The 16917-nt window shown below is 46.8% G+C and overlaps 1 protein-coding gene across 1 annotated transcript in view; it reads left to right on the forward strand.

Annotated features, from left to right (window-relative positions):
• LOC138265304 (cytochrome P450 2J4-like) overlaps positions 1-16917 on the forward strand; it is a 146222-nt gene that overhangs the window by 19888 nt on the left and 109417 nt on the right. Inside the window, exons 2-3 of the mRNA XM_069212912.1 lie at positions 8674-8836; positions 14287-14436. Of these exons, the coding sequence (XP_069069013.1) occupies positions 8674-8836; positions 14287-14436 (313 nt within the window). The remainder of the gene's footprint in view (positions 1-8673; positions 8837-14286; positions 14437-16917) is intronic.

Below are 16917 nucleotides of genomic sequence, written 5' to 3' on the forward strand. Positions count from 1 at the left end.
GTGAGAAGCACCTCAACCCAGTACAGGCTTTGTTCTTGGCCACAGAGTGACAAAGGCACTCTCCCCATGTGGCCAGCAACATGTCTGGTGTGTGGCAGGCTGGCAAAAACTAGTCAGCCCACACTGGAAGTCGGGTATGTTTTCAGGGGGCATCTCTAAGATGCCCTCTGGGTGTATTTTACAATAAAGTGCACACTGGCATCAGTGTGCATTTATTGTGCTGAGAAGTTTGATACCAAACGTCCCAGTTTTCAGTGTAGCCATTATGGTGCTGTGGAGTTCGTGTTTGACAGACTCCCAGACCATATACTCTTATGGCTACCCTGCACTTACAATGTCTAAGGTTTTGCTTAGTCACTGTAGGGGCATAGTGTTCATGCACATATGCCCTCACCGGTGGTATAGTGCACCCTGCCTTAGGGCTGTAAGGCCTGCTAGAGGGACTTACCTATGCCACAGGCAGTGTGAGGTTGGCATGGCACTCTGAGGGGAGTGCCATGTCGACTTAGTCATTTTCTCCCCACCAGCACACACAAGCTGGCAAGTAGTGTGTATGTGCTGAGTGAGGGGTCCCTAGGGTGGCATAAGACATGCTGCAGCCCTTAGAGACCTTCCCTGGCATCAGGGCCCTTGGTACCAGGGGTACCAGTTACAAGGGACTTACCTGAGTGCCAGGGTTGTGCCAATTGTGGAGACAAATGTACAGTTTAGGGAAAGAACACTGGTGCTGGGGCCTGGTTAGCTGGGTCCCAGCACACTTTAAAATCATAACTCAGCATCAGCAAAGGCAAAAAGTCAGGGGGTAACCATGCCAAGGATGCATTTCCTTACACAACCCCCCCCCCCCCAAACGAAAGAGGATGGGACTAACCTTTCCCAACAGAGTCTTCATTTTCTAAGTGGAAGAACCTGGAAAGGCTGTCTGCATTGGCCGGGGCAGTCCCAGATCTGTGTTCCACTATAAAGTCCATTCCCTATAGGGATATGGACCACCTCAACAGTTTAGGATTTTCACCTTTCATTTGCATTAGCCATTTGAGAGGTCTGCGGTCAGTCTGAACTACAAAGTGAGTACCAAAGAGGTATGGTCTCAGCTTCTTCAGGGACCAGACCACAGCAAAGGCCTCCCTCTCAATGGAAATCCAACGCTGCTCTCTGGGGAGTAACCTCCTGTTAATGAAAGCAACAGGCTGGTCAAGGCCATCATCATTTGTTTGGGACAGAACTGCCCCTATCCCATGTTCAGAGGCAACAGTCTGTTCAATGAACTGCTTGGAGTAATCTGGAACTTTTAGAACTGGTGCTGTGCACATAGCTTGCTTCAGGGTGTCAAAGGCCTGTTGGCATTTTACAGTCCAGTTTACCTTCTTGGGCATTTTCTTAGAGGTAAGTTCTGTGAGGGGTGTCACTATGGATCCATATCTCTCCACAAACCTCCTATAGTAAGCAGTCAAGCCAAGGAATACCCTGACTTGAGTCTGGGTTTTTGGAGCTACCCAGTCCAGAATAGTCTGGATCTTGGGTTGGAGTGGCTGAACTTGGCCTCCACGTACAAGGTGTCCCAAGTAAACCACAGTACCCTGCCCTATCTGACATTTAGATGCCTTGATAGAGATGCCTGCTGCTTGCAGGGCCTGCAAAACCTTCTTCATGTGGACCAGGTGATCCTGCCAGCTGGAGCTAAAGACAGCAATATCATTAGGATAAGCTGCACTAAAGGACTCCAAGCCAGCAAGGACTTGATTCACCAACCTTTGGAAGGTGGCAGGGGCATTCTTTAAGCCAAAGGGCATCACAGTAAACTGGTAGTGCCCATCAGGTGTAGAGAATGCTGTCTTTTCTTTTGCTCCTGGTGCCATTCTGATTTGCCAGTACCCTGCTGTCAAGTCAAAGGTACTCAAGTATTTGGCAGCACACAATTTGTCAATTAACTCATCTGCCCCTGGAATGGGATGGGCATCTGTCTTGGTGTCAGAATTAAGTCCTCTGTAGTCCACACAGAACCTCATCTCTCTCTTGCCATCTTTTGTGTGAGGCTTGGGGACTAAGACCACTGGGCTAGCCCAGGGGCTGTCAGAGTGCTCAATGACTCCCAATTCCAGCATCTTGTGGACTTCCACTTTGATGCTTTCCTTAACTTGGTCAGACTGTCTAAAGATTTTGTTTTTGACAGGCATGCTGTCTCCTGTGTCCACATCATGGGTACACAGGTGTGTCTGACCAGGGGTTAGGGAAAAGAGCTCAGCGAACTGTTGTAGGACTTGCCTGCAGTCAGCTTGCTGTTAGCCAGAGAGGGTGTCTGAGTAGACCACTCCATCTACTGAGACATCTTTAGGGTCAGTGGAGAGGAGATCAGGGAGAAGTTCACTCTCAGCTTCCTGGTCCTCATCTGTAACCATTAACATGTTTACATCTGCCCTGTCATGAAAGAGTTTGAGGCGGTTCACATGGATCACCCTTTTGGGGGTCCTGCTAGTGCCTAGGTCTACCAGGTAGGTGACCTGACTCTTTCTCTCTAGCACTGGGTAAGGGCCACTTCATCTGTCCTGAAGTGCCCTGGGAGCCACAGGCTCCAGAACCCAGACTTTCTGTCCTGGCTGAAACTCAACCATAGCAGCCTTATGGTCATACCACATCCTCTGGAGTTGTTGGCTGGCCTCAAGGTTTTTACTTGCCTTTTCCATGTACTCTGCCATCCTGGAACATAGGCCTAGTACATAGTCCACTATATCTTGCTTAGGCTAATGAAGAGGTCTCTCCCAGCCTTCTTTCACAAGAGCTAGTGGTCCCTTTACAGGACCACCAAACAGAAGTTCAGAGGGGGAAAACCCTACTCCCTTCTGAGGCACCTCTCTGTAGGCGAAAAGCAGACATGGAAAGAGGACATCCCATCTCCGTTTGAGCTTTTCAGGGAGCCCCATGATCATGCCCTTCAATGTCTTGTTAAACCTTTCAACAAGACCACTGGTTTGTGGATGGTATGGTGTGGTGAACTTGTAAGTCACCCCACACTCATTCCACATGTGTTTAAGGTATGCTGACATGAATTTGGTACCTCTGTCAGAAACCACCTGCTTAGGAAATCCCACTCTGGTAAAGATACCAATGAGTGCTTTGGCTACTGCAGGGGCAGTAGTGGACCTAAGGGGAATTGCTTCAGGGCACCTAGTAGCATGATCCACTACTACTAGGATATACTGATTCCCCAAGGCTGTGGGAGGGTCAAGTGGATCCACTATGTCCACTCCCACTCTTTCAAAGGGGACCCCCACCACTGGAAGTGGAATGAGGGGGGCCTTTGGATGGCCACCTGTCTTACCACTGGCTTGACAGGTGGCACAGGAGGCACACAACTCCTTGACTTTCTGGGACATGTTGGGCCAATAGAAATGGTTGACTAACCTCTCCCATGTCTTGGTTTGTCCCAAATGCCCAGCAAGTGGAATGTCATTGGCTAAGGTCAGAATGAACTCCCTAAACTCCTGAGGCACTACCACTCTCCTAGTGGCACCAGGTTTGGGATCTCTTGTCTCAGTGTAAAGGAGTCCATCTTCCCAATAGACCCTGTGTGTTCCACTGACCTTTCCTTTTGTTTCCTCAGCAGCTTGCTGCCTAAGGCCTTCAAGAGAGGGACAGGATTCTTGCCCCTTACACAGCTGTTCCCTTGTGGGTCCCCCTGGGCCTAAGAGTTCAACCTGATAAGGTTCCAACTCCATAGGCTCAGTTCCCTCAGAGGGTAGAACTTCTTCCTGGGAAGAGAGGTTCTTTTTCTTTTGCTGTGTTGAAGCTGGTTCCCCAGTCTTCTTTCCTTTTCTCTTGGAGGGTTGGGCCATTATTCCAGACTCCAACACCTCTTTTTCACCCTGAGCCTTGCACTGTGCCCTTGACTTGACACACACCAGTTCAGGGATACCCATCATGGCTGCATGGGTTTTGAGTTCTACCTCAGCCCATGCTGAGGACTCCAGGTCATTTTCAAGCAAACAGTCTACCGGGATAGCAGAGGAGACTACCACCTGTTTCAGGCCAGTGACCCCTCCCCATTCTAAAGTTACCATAGCCATGGGATGTACTTTAGTCTGATTGTCAGCGTTGGTGACTGGATAAGTTTGTCCAGTCAGGTATTGTCCTGGGGAAACCAGTTTGTCTGTCACCATTGTGACACTGGCACCTGTATCCCTCAGGGCTTCTACACTAGTCCCATTAATAAAGAGTTGCTGCCTGTATTTTTGCATATTAGAGGCAAGGCAGCTAGTGTGGCTAAGTCAACCCCAACCTCAGAGACTAATGTAGCTTCAGTGTGGACCCTGATTTGCTCTGGGCACACTGTTGATCCCACCTGGAGACTGGCTATTCCAGTGCTAACTGGAGTAGTAGTAGAAGTGGAACCTTTCTTGGGACAGGCCTTGTCTCCAGTTTGGTGTCCCTGCTGATTACAGCTATGACATCAGGCCTTTTTGGGATCAACATTTTTACCCTTGTACCCAAATGAGGATTGTGAAGAGGCTTTGGACCCTCCCTCCTGAGCAGGTTTTTGGGGCCCTGTAGAAGACTCTTTACTTTTACTTTTTCCCTTGGATGTCTCAACATTCTTCCCCTGGGGAGTCTTTGTGACCCCTTTCTTTTGGTCACCCCCTGTGGAAGTCTTGGTCACCCTAGTCTTGACCCAATGGTCTGCCTTCTTTCCCAATTCTTGAGGAGAAATTGGACCTAGGTCTACCAGATGCTGATGCAGTTTATCATTGAAACAATTACTTAAAAGGTGTTCTCTCATAAACAGATTGTACAGCTCATCATAATCATTTACACCACTGCCATTAATCCAACCATCCAGTGTTTTGACTGAGAAGTCATCAAAATCAACCCAGATCTGGCTCGAGGATTTTTGAGCCCCCGTGAACCTAATCCTGTACTCCTCAGTTGAGAATCCAAAGCCCTCAATCAGGGTAGCGTTCATGAGGTCATAGGATTCTGCATCTTTTCCAGAGAGTCTGAGGAGTCTATCCCTACACTTTCCAGTGGACATTTCCCAAAGGAGAGCTCCCCAGTGAGATCTGTTTACTTTTCTGGCTGTACAAGTCCTCTCAAAAGCTGTGAACCATTTGGTGATATCATCACCATCTTCATATTTTGTTACAATCCCTTTGGGGATTTTTAGCATGTCAGTAGTATCTCTGACCCTATTTAAGTTGCTGCCACCATTGATGGGAGCTAAGCCCATCTCTTGTCTTTCCCTTTCTATGGATAGGAGCTGTTTCTCCAAAGCCAATCTTTTGGCCATCCTTGCTAACAGGAGGTCATCTTCATTGAGGCTGCCCTCAATGCTTCCAGAGCTGTTGGACTCCCCTGTGGGAGAAGTAGCACCTCTGACTATCACCTGTGGAGTCAGGGTTGGAGGAACCCTGGTCTCCCTAACTAGGAGTGGAGGGGGGAAATTATCCTCCACTTCACTAGTTTCATCCTCTGTAAGGTTATCTTCAGAGGGGTTGTCTCTTGCAAACTCTGCCAAGAGCTCCTGGAGCTGTACTTTGGTACTTTGATCCAGTTTTTATCTTTTTGATTTTGCAAAGAGTCCTTAACTCTGACATCGTAAGATGCAGGTAAGGGGTGAGGTTGAGCTCCACCACCATCTCTTCTGCAGTAGACATTATTTCTCTAAAAGTTGGGATACTTTTTAAGAATCTAAAACTATCTCTAGAACTTAATCCAAACTTTTACAAAACATTTAAACTCTAAAAGAAATGCTAACAGGGACTAACACAAGGCCCTAGCAGGACTTTTAACATTTTTTAAAAATAGCTCAAATTTCAAAAATCAGTTTCTAATGACAATTTTTGGAATTTAGTTGTGTGATCAGGTATTGGCTGAGCAGTCCAGCAAATGCAAAGTCTTGTACCCCACCGCTGATCCACCAATGTAGGAAGTTGGCTCTGTATATACTATTTCAAAGTAAGAAATAGTGTGCACAGAGTCCAAGGGTTCCCCTTAGAGGTAAGATAGTGGCAAAAAGAGATAATTCTAATGCTCTATTTTGTGGTAGTGTGGTCGAGCAGTAGGCTTATCAGAGGGTAGTGTTAAGCATTTGGTGTACACACACAGGCAATACATGAGGAACACACACTCAAGGACTTACTCCAGGCCAATAGGTTTTTATATAGAAAAATATATTTTCTTAGTTTATTTTAAGAACCACAGGTTCAAGATTTACAAGTAATACTTCAAATGGAAGGTATTTCACTCAGGTATTCTAGGAACTTTGAATAATCACAATAGCATGTACAGTTTTGACAAAAATGGCAATAAGCTATTTTAGAAGTGGACACTGCAAAAATCAACAGTTCCTGGGGGAGGTAAGTATTTGTTAAGTTCACAGGTAAGTAAAAAACTTACAGGGTTCAAAGTTGGGTCCAAAGTAGCCCACCATGGGGGTTTCAAGGCAACCCCAAAGTTACCACGCCAGCAGCTCAGGGCCGGTCAGGTGCAGAGGTCAAAGTGGTGCCCAAAACACATAGGCTTCAATGGAAACAGGGGTGCCCCGGTTCCAGTTCCAGTTCCGGTTCCAGTTAGTAAGTACCCGCGTCCTCGGAGGGCAGACCAGGGGGTTTTTGTAGGGCACCTGGGGGGACACAATCAGGCACAGAAAGTACACCCTCAGCGGCACAGGGGCCGCCAGGTGCAGAGTGCAAACAGGCATCGGGTTTCAGATAGGAATCAATTGGGAAAACCCATGGGTCTCTTCAACGATGCAGGCAGGCACGGGGGGCTCCTCGGGGTAGCCACCTCCTGGGCTGGGCAGAGGGTCGCCTGGGGGTCGCTCCTGCACTGGAGTTCGGTTCCTTCAGGTCCTGGGGGCTGCGGGTGCAATGTTGGTTCCAGGCATCAGGTTCCTTGTTACAGGCAGTCGCGGTCAGGGGGAGCCTCTGGATTTCCTCTGCAGGCGTCGCTGTAGGGGCTCAGGGGGTCAACTCTGGCTATTCACGGCCTCGCAGTCGCTTTGGAGTCCTCCCTGTAGTGTTAGTTTTCCGCAGGTCGAGCCGGGGGCTTCGGGTGCAGAGTGGAAAGTCTGGGAAACGTGGGGTCTTTAAAGTTGCTTCTTTGTTGCAGAAAGTTGCAGTTTCTTGAACAGGGCCGCTGTTCTCGGGAGCTTCTTGGTCCTTTAGATGCAGGGCAGTCCTCTGAGGCTTCAGAGGTCGCTGGTTCCTGTTGGATGCGTTGCTGTTGCAGTTTTCATCAAAGTAGGGAGACAGGCCGGTGGGGCTGGGGCCAAATCAGTTGTTGTCTCCGTCTTCACTGCAGGGCTTCAGGTCAGCAGTCCTTCTTCTTCTTTAGGTTGTAGGAATCTATCTTCCTTGGTTCTGGGGGCCCCTAAATACTGAATTTAGGGGTGTGTTTAGGCCTGGGAGGGCAGTAGCCAATGGCTACTGTCCTGGAGGGTGGCCACACCCTCTTTGTGCCTCCTCCCTGTGGGGAGGGGGGCACATCCCTAATCCTATTGGGGGAATCCTCCTTCTACAAGATGGAGGATTTCTAAAAGTAAGAGTCACCTCAGGACACCTTAGGGGCTGTCCTGACTGGGGGTGACTCCTCCTTGTTTTCCTCATTATCTCCTCCAGCCATGCTGCCAAACGTGGGGGCAGTGGCCGGAGGGGCAGGCATCTCCACTAGCTGGTGTGCCCTGTGGCGCTGTAACAAAGGGGGTGAGCCTTTGAGGCTCACCGCCAGGTGTTACAGTTCCTGCAGGGGGAGGTGAGAAGCACCTCAACCCAGTACAGGCTTTGTTCTTGGCCACAGAGTGACAAAGGCACTCTCCCCATGTGGCCAGCAACATGTCTGGTGTGTGGCAGGCTGGCAAAAACTAGTCAGCCCACACTGGAAGTCGGGTATGTTTTCAGGGGGCATCTCTAAGATGCCCTCTGGGTGTATTTTACAATAAAGTGCACACTGGCATCAGTGTGCATTTATTGTGCTGAGAAGTTTGATACCAAACGTCCCAGTTTTCAGTGTAGCCATTATGGTGCTGTGGAGTTCGTGTTTGACAGACTCCCAGACCATATACTCTTATGGCTACCCTGCACTTACAATGTCTAAGGTTTTGCTTAGTCACTGTAGGGGCATAGTGTTCATGCACATATGCCTTCACCGGTGGTATAGTGCACCCTGCCTTAGGGCTGTAAGGCCTGCTAGAGGGACTTACCTATGCCACAGGCAGTGTGAGGTTGGCATGGCACTCTGAGGGGAGTGCCATGTCGACTTAGTCATTTTCTCCCCACCAGCACACACAAGCTGGCAAGTAGTGTGTATGTGCTGAGTGAGGGGTCCCTAGGGTGGCATAAGACATGCTGCAGCCCTTAGAGACCTTCCCTGGCATCAGGGCCCTTGGTACCAGGGGTACCAGTTACAAGGGACTTACCTGAGTGCCAGGGTTGTGCCAATTATGGAGACAAATGTACAGTTTAGGGAAAGAACACTGGTGCTGGGGCCTGGTTAGCAGGGTCCCAGTACACTTTAAAATCATAACTTAGCATCAGCAAAGGCAAAAAGTCAGGGGGTATCCATGCCAAGGAGGCATTTCCTTACACTTTCCCCAAAAGAGACAGATTTTTGGTTGTCCGTGTTAGTAGTTTCTTGTTTGCTGACCTATTCATTTATTGAATGTTTACTTCCACCCCCCAGCTTGCGAAGACCTATGGGAACATTTTCACAGTGTGGCTGGGGCATACGCCAGTGGTTGTGCTGAATGGTTGCCAGACTATAAGAGAAGGTCTAATCGGCCACTCCGCGGAGCTTTCCGGACGCCCTACAACTCCATTGTTTCAGAAAATTTCAAAGGGCAAAGGTAGGTAGTTCTTGCTCCACAATGGCACTGATACACAGCAAACAAAAACATGTTTTTGTGTAGCTCTTTGTACTGCAATTCTACTATTTATAAGTGCTGTAAATAACAGTTTTTACTCGTATGCATTATGCAATGTAATGACATTCAATTAACCAACCTTGAAAGAATGGGAGGATGAGTTCCTCACAAGAAATGAGTATGTGGTGTGCACATGTCAGCATACTTCAGAGTGAAGCTTTTACTCACTGAACCAATCTTCTAGCTCAGAGACAATCAAAAGGCAAAGAGGTGAGTGGGAAGGATGTTCCTTTCACTGAGAAATACATGCATAGCGCCACTTTGTAACCCTTTGTGCTGCATTATGCTTGCGCCAGGCATAATGTATGCAAAGAGGGTGTTCCCCTGAGGGGAGGGGGGTGAAAAATGGTGCAAAGAAATCTACAGATTTCTTGGAGTCATTTTTTTTGGAACTTTTAACGCCTGCTCAGAGCAGGCGTTAAAAGGAGGCACATTGGGCCTCAACGACTTTTGCAGGATTAGCGTCAACATTTTTGATGCTAACTCTGCAAAGCTATGGACTAGTTTCAATAATTCCAACGATAGTCCCCTAACTACTCCGTTAAATATGACGCACACATGGTGGTGTTAGGGAGGTTTAAGGGGCACAAGAAAAGCGGTGCTGCACTTGGTTTAGCGCCACTTTTCTTAAATATGACCTAAGAGTTTCTGAAAACTGAGCTAGAAGTAGAAAGCCAACAGAGCTGAGAAGTGGTCAGAATATTACAGGTAAATAATAGGAGTCTAGCATTCTGTACATATTGCAAAACAAGTGCATCATCCGGGGCTCCTATGCTGCAGATGAAAAGGCTCCTGAATATGAAAGGAAGGGAAGTGGATGTGGATGTGGACCCCGCCAAGGCAACTGCATGAAAGGTGTGAGGGCAGCAAGAGGCCATGATCTTAGGGGAGGAGGTGTGGCTCAATGGGCAGAGTTATGACTTTGGAATGGGGGAGCTAGATTCGAGTCCTGGCGTCAGTTCACTATGCTTTGATTCTAGACAAATCATGTAATCTCCTCATGCCTATAAAAGCCTGTTCTTGTGTAATGGTAACCTAGAGCTCCTACAAAACGCCCTAATGTCTTTGGGCCAAGTTGGCGCTGTGTAAAACTCAGAAAAAAATATATAAAATGAAAATTGAGGACGAACCAGTCTCTTTTGTACTCTTTTGTGAAAAGCACCTTAACTTGTACAAGTATAACATTTGAAAAAAAAGCAAAAACATTTTTCAGCCACACCTAAAAGTAAAATGATATAATTGACAACAAAGACATTGTTATATTCTTCTTTAATATTTTATTCGGTACAAATAGACCATAAAAGACATTTAATAAATACAGCCATACAGACTTCAAAAGCAAATAAACATTATTAATACATGTTCCAAATTCCAAAAGCAGCGTATCTATAATTTAACATAGCCTCTATTGTCTCTACATCTCCCAACTTGTGCAAATATGAATAAGCAAGCTGGCTAGTTCTAATACTTTTAGCTAAAAGAACAGGACGTAAAAAACATTTTCTTGGTATAATATAAAAATTACAAAAAAGTATAAAGTGCAATGTGCTTTGAGATGATTTTCCATCAGAGCAACATAATGGAAGATTCTTAAACCATGTTCCGCAGGAAGGAAATGCTACCAGGTAATGCAATGTATTCAAGCATAACCTGGTAAGTAGAAACTTTTGACGCTCAGAACTGGTAATAACCAGGTATAACATTGGTTGTAAATGCTGAGTCGTCTCCTGGTTTCTCTCTAGACATAAATTTAACTTCGGGTCCTGTGTTTGCTGCCAATATATTTCCTTTACCCTTTTTATGTCCCGCTTTGTTATAAGATTCGGTTTAGAAAAGAACTCCCCTACTCCAAGGGAGAACAACAGAGAACGCACATATCTAAGCCAAGGTATATCCAATGATCTTGTTAACAAGAGGCAGTCCTGTATCACCGTCCTACATAAATGAGCTTCCGGTTTCGCCCAGATTTTTAACCAGAGTAATACTGGTTGGAGCTTTATATAATCGGATATAGCCCTCAAGCCCACTTCATCATGACAGAAGTTTACCGAAGTCGATTGCGGAACTGCTAATAACCTCCTTAAAACCTTATTTTCTACAACCTGGATACTTGATGAATCAGCATATCCCCAAACCCCTGCTCCACATGTCGCCATAGAAAGACATTTGCTAGAAAATACAATCATCAACTCTTTTATAGGTTTATGCCCCAATTGTTTTGAAAATCTAAAAACGGCATCTATAGCTCTTTGAAATTGTGTTAGGCGTACATTTATTAAAAACTTCCAATTAAAATCAACATCAATAGGAACCCCCAAATACGTAAAATGTGTAACCTTCAATATTTCTTCCCCCTCCAGAATTTTTTTTTTAGTTTTTGCTAGCTTTGGCCCACTCTTCATCACAAATGACTTTGATCTATTAATTTTAAGACCAAGATTTCCCATAAAAGCAATAAAAGCATTCAATAGAATTTGAAGACCATTTGGTATCTTTGAGATGAGTACAGCATCATCCGCATAAAGCAGTACTGGAATTGGGGTATTAATAATGCTTGGAAGATCCTTCCCCATCTCACAGAGAAATTTCCCTAGGCCATTTCTGTAAAGAAGAAAAAGAAAGAGGGCAGCACGCAGCCCTGCCTTACCCCTTTTAATGAGGGAAACTTCTCTGTTAATGCACCGCTGAGTAGCGGACTCGTGCTGAGGTACATGCATGGAGTCTGCTGAGTAAAACAATTATATCCTTGTCCACCCCCATTTTGACATGACCATCCACAATTTCTCTCGATTAACTGTGTCGAAAGCACATGATAAGTCCATAAATGCTAAATGCACACACCCTTTTTTGACTTTCGTGTATTTCTGTACTATCAAGGTCAAATTGAGTATTTGTTCAACTGTACCCAGCCCTGGTCAGAACCCAAATTGCACTTCTGAGAGGCAATTAGTCTCCATTGCCAAATTTTCCAGCTTATTTAGGATCACTCAGCCTAAAATCTTTACCGAGCTATCCAAAAGAGAGATTGGTCGATAACATAAGGGGTCTGCGATGTCCCCCTTTTTAAAAATCGGGACAATGATCGCCTCTCTCCAGGTATCTATTAATAGGCCTGTCATAGCAGATCTCAAAACATTAGTAAGCAATGGTGCCCAGAAATCTGGTAGCGCTTTATATAAGTCGACTGGGATCCTGTCTGGGCCGGGAGCTTTCTCCGATGGGAAATCTAAAATAGCCTGTTTTACATCAACTACATTTATAGTGTTACTGAAGGCTACACTAATCAGAGCGTTATTTATAACCATAGAGCGAGTCGTATCATCCTTCAGTGCATTATCCTCTATTGCAAAAGTTTTTGAAAAATAGTCACCCAAGCTTGTGCTGGGATGACAGTGTCTGTGGCCATTTTGACCTTATCATTCATCAGTAAAGAATTAACCACTTGCCAAAAAGCAGCTGTATCTCTATTTTTGCTTGCGTCTATCAGATCCTCCCAAGCAGAGTCCCTTAGTTCAGCCTTCCTGCTTGCAAGTGCATCCTTATATCCCTTTCTTGAGATTTTGATAGCCTGTCGATCTTGAGGGAACAAATTTATTGTTTTCTTCAAATTTTTTAAAGAAGAGGTGCATGCATGATTAAACCATCGAGGGCCACTCTCTTTATCTAAACTAGAACGCTGACGTTTTTCGGCCACGTACTTTGTCAAAGAGGAAAAAGCATAAACAATTTCATGAGGGGGATTATTTTCGCCCAAAGTTATCATAACGTCAGTCCAATTGTTCACAATCAAATCTTTAAAAAAACTGATACTATCTATTTTCCCCCATTTAATAGTTAGGCCTTTACGAACTGAGAACTTCATATCTGGGTATTGCTTCTCTTTTCTTGAGACATTGTTCAATCCCAAGCTTGTTTCTATAATTAACGGATTATGATCACTAACACAAGTTAGTATCACTCTGAATTTCCCAAAAAAGGGGATAAGCTCTTTAGAGTAAATGATAAAATCTATTGTAGATTGGGTGTCACCTCTTATAAACGTCGGTACCCCCTCAACTAGTGCGGTCAGGAAGAGCAAAAAATTGGCTACTATCAAACGAATTAAAGCGTTCCCATAGGGGTAATGTTTGAAATGTTGAATGGGACAATCATTTTCGTCATTGAGCCCACAGCAATCTGAAAGCTCTAGTTCACAACGATGGATGTTAAAATCTCCAGCCCAAATTATTCTTAAATCCTTCTTCCTTGTGTTCAAGGCCTGATGTATTATCATTTCAAGGCTATCAGTCACACTAGTGTCCGAATGGTCAAAGTTGTTATTGTAATAATTAATCAGCAACACATCAAATGGCTCAAAAAGTTTCAAAGTTAGGACCAAAAAATAGGGGGATGTGCCCATTACACGCACCTCCACACCCCTTGCCATTACAGATACAAAGGTGGCTAATCCTCCCTTGGGCCCACCCGCGGGGGATTTAGTTGCAGGAACACTATATGTAGTGTAGCCATTAACATGCGGCGGCTCTATGAGCCATGTCTCTTGACAACAGATAAAAAGACTAGTTGTCACTAGTCCCAGCCAATCAGGGTTTCCCATTTTTGACTTCAATCCTGCCACATTCCAGGAAATAATCCCTGAAACTGTTGTGCCGGGTGTACTGGGAACTCCCTCAGATTGCAGGTAAGGCTGGTGTGATATATTTATCTCGGAGTTCTCCTCTGAGTGGGACCTTGTTACTAATGGTCAATCTAATTGCTCTAGAGAAACCAAGGGCTCATACCTATTAGACAGTGTCAGGGCAGTATCATTTAGCTTGGGTACACCTGAATGACTGGGATTCTGTACTTCGGGACGATTTGAATCAGGAAATTTAAGAGGGGCTGGAGATAAAATAAACTCAGTTAAACGTTTGACTTTTATAAATCCTATAGATTGCGTTGTGGTTGAGAGATGATGGTGCAAGATATTGGCTATCCGGGGTGTTCTAAATTTATAATTATACAATCCCCCTGCAAAGTTTTAGGCGATGTGCCAACCCAAGGGACACGTCTCACAGTTATAATATCCTTAAAAATATCAGGCCTCTGCCCCCAAAAACTTCCCAACCCAATGTGTGACTATATTAAACAAGGATGTGTGAGGCTCAGGACATGAATTTCCTAGTGTGGGCACATTTTCCAAAATTATGGGCACAGACCAGTGGAATCTTTGGATATGGTATTTGGGGTACTATGGGGGCCTGACCCTCACAACTCTTGCTTGTCTTTTCCCCACTGTAACAACCTATTTGTGGATTTTTCTGTGTCCACAGAATTCAGGGGATTTTATGGCTAAATTCAGGTGTATAACATTGTTATATTTAATTCCTTAGGAGTTCTACTTTCTTCTGGACACAACTGGAAGCAGCAGAGACGCTTTGGACTGATGACCCTGAAGAATCTTGGACTTGGGAAGAAAAAATTAGAAGCGCGGATCCAGGAGGAAGCAGAGAGCTTGGTGGAGTACTTTGCAATGAAGAAAGGTAAATGACTTGAGGGTCCAGTGTCACTTTTGTTGTAATAAAACATTTGGGACCACATTTCAGTTTAGAGACATAGGCGGTCATTATGAACACAGCGGTAAACACCGCCGACCACCGTGGAGGCGGTGAACAGAAGGCCGTCGTTGGCGGTGAATGGAAACCCGCCATATAATGAACGAAAATTCCCGCCCCGCCAAAAATCACTAGACCACCAGTCCCCGCCACGACCTTGTCAGCGGGAATGCTGGACCTCCCCACCCCGCCACCACCGAGCACACCCACATCCCGCCCTCCAAATAATGATGCACAAATCGCCTTGGCTGACAGTGGAGGCCAGATGACCAGGGCGGCAAGTGGACATATCAGCAAGAAGTGCACACATTGGATAAGTGTGGAACCCACACACCTGACGCACAGTCATAACCCCATAAAACACTCCTAGACACACCCCACAAACCTTTGCAACGAAACCAGGCCAAGGAAGACGGAGAGCACCAGAAGCAGACAGCGAACGCCACCATACACAAGACGCACACCGACCCACAGAAGAGCACCCTCACCGCGTTTCCAGCCCGACACCATTCACCACACTCACCATGTTACCCCCCAAACATCCACGCTTCACAGAAAGGGAGTTAAGGACCATGGTGGATGAGATCTTGAAGGTGGAGCCACAAATATTCGGGCCGAGGTGCAGCACACACCCATCGCAAGGAAGATGGAGCTATGGCAGACCATTGTGAACAGGGTCAATGGAGTGGAACACCATCCACGCACCAGGGACAACATCCGGAAGAGATGGAACGACCTGCAGGGGAAGGTCAGGGGCATGGCATCAAGGCACCACGTTTGCAGTCCAGAAGACTGGGGGAGGAACGCCACCAACACCACCCGAATACACCGACTGGGAGGAAAAGGTACTGGTCATCCTGCACCCTGAGAGACTCACTGGAGGAATGGACTTGGGTAAGTTGTCCACATTTACCCCATATACACCATACATTTAGTGCATGCACCACCCCACCCCACCCACACCCACCAGGACTAATACCCCACCCAGACAACAGCCACTGAATCCACCCCACGCTTGACCACAAACCCACTAACAGACCTGCATCCCTCCCCCTGTGCACAGCCACCCACCCCTGCAAGGATCCACAATGGAACTACACCCCCCCATGCAACCCCACACCGAAGCAAAATGCAGTGTCAACCTGAGAAAGGTAACCTGCATGGCCACAGAAAGTAACACCAGCACAAAATGGCCCAGTCCTGTGCACCCCAAACGTTCATGCATTTGTAACAGACATGTCTATGTCCCCCAACAGGCACCTCCACCCATGGCACCCTCACGGACGGGACAAGGAGTGCCAGTGCCCCCCATGGAGACAGAGGCACCTCACAGGACCCTGGTGAAGGATCCCTGGACACTGATGAGCAGGCAGGTCCCTCACACAGTCCTGGACTGTCACCATGCAGCAGCCCCACCCAGGATACCACTGACACCCCTACCACCCAGTCAAGAACAGCAGCCCAGGGCAAGCGTCTCACACCAGTGTACCCAGGCCACAGACTGGTGGAACACAGGTACAGAGGCCACAATCTCCCACTCCCAACTTGCAAGAAGGTAAGGGCCCCAGTACAAGTGGTATTGCCAGACCTGTACAGGGGACACAGGTACAGGGGACACAGGCACAGGGGGCTGGGGCAAGTGCTAGGGCCTCAGTGAACCAGGGGGGAGGCCACAGGATGGATGCAGCAGCCCAGGACATGATATCTGAGGTATTGGGGCCTACCAGCATACCCATGACAGGTTGGCACAGATAGTATCCACCCTGGAGCACAGTCAGAGGATGCAGCAGGAACACCACCAACAGGCCATGGAGCAGTGGAAACAGCACAATGCCACAATGGCCAGATAGCAGGAGCACTGATGCAGCTGGTACAAACCCAGTCTGAGACCCACACAGGACAGGAGGCCCCCACTACAGCACCAGACACCGACCTGGCAATTACTCCATCATTAGAAACATCCCATGAACTCCCCTCACAGGAAACCCAAGGGCCAACCATGTCATCCCCTCAAGATCAACAGCAGGCACCCAAACGGACCCTCAGGCCAAGATATGGCACTGGAACCCCAGCAAAGAACAAGGCCCCCTTCAAGAAGTAACTCAGCAACAATCTGCCCAGCAACCCTCCCACTCAATCAACCACCACACATTGCAAATAGGCAATATGTACTACTGTAAGAAATGATGGATCCATCAATACTACCAACAAGGCTGCCACCATGTTGGCATTAAGGACATCCACCCCTTATGACCTGCCATCACTGTAAATAGCCCTATTCACTCCCTGCCACCACAAAAACACATATCACACCTGTAACACTGTCCCCTGTGTTAAAATGTGAACAAAGTGAAGTATGGATGCATCTAGCTGATAATCACTTCTTTGTCAAATCGTTGCATGAAAGGA

The sequence above is a fragment of the Pleurodeles waltl genome, chromosome 11 (assembly GCF_031143425.1).
Source record: "Pleurodeles waltl isolate 20211129_DDA chromosome 11, aPleWal1.hap1.20221129, whole genome shotgun sequence".
Classification (NCBI taxonomy): domain Eukaryota; kingdom Metazoa; phylum Chordata; class Amphibia; order Caudata; family Salamandridae; genus Pleurodeles; species Pleurodeles waltl.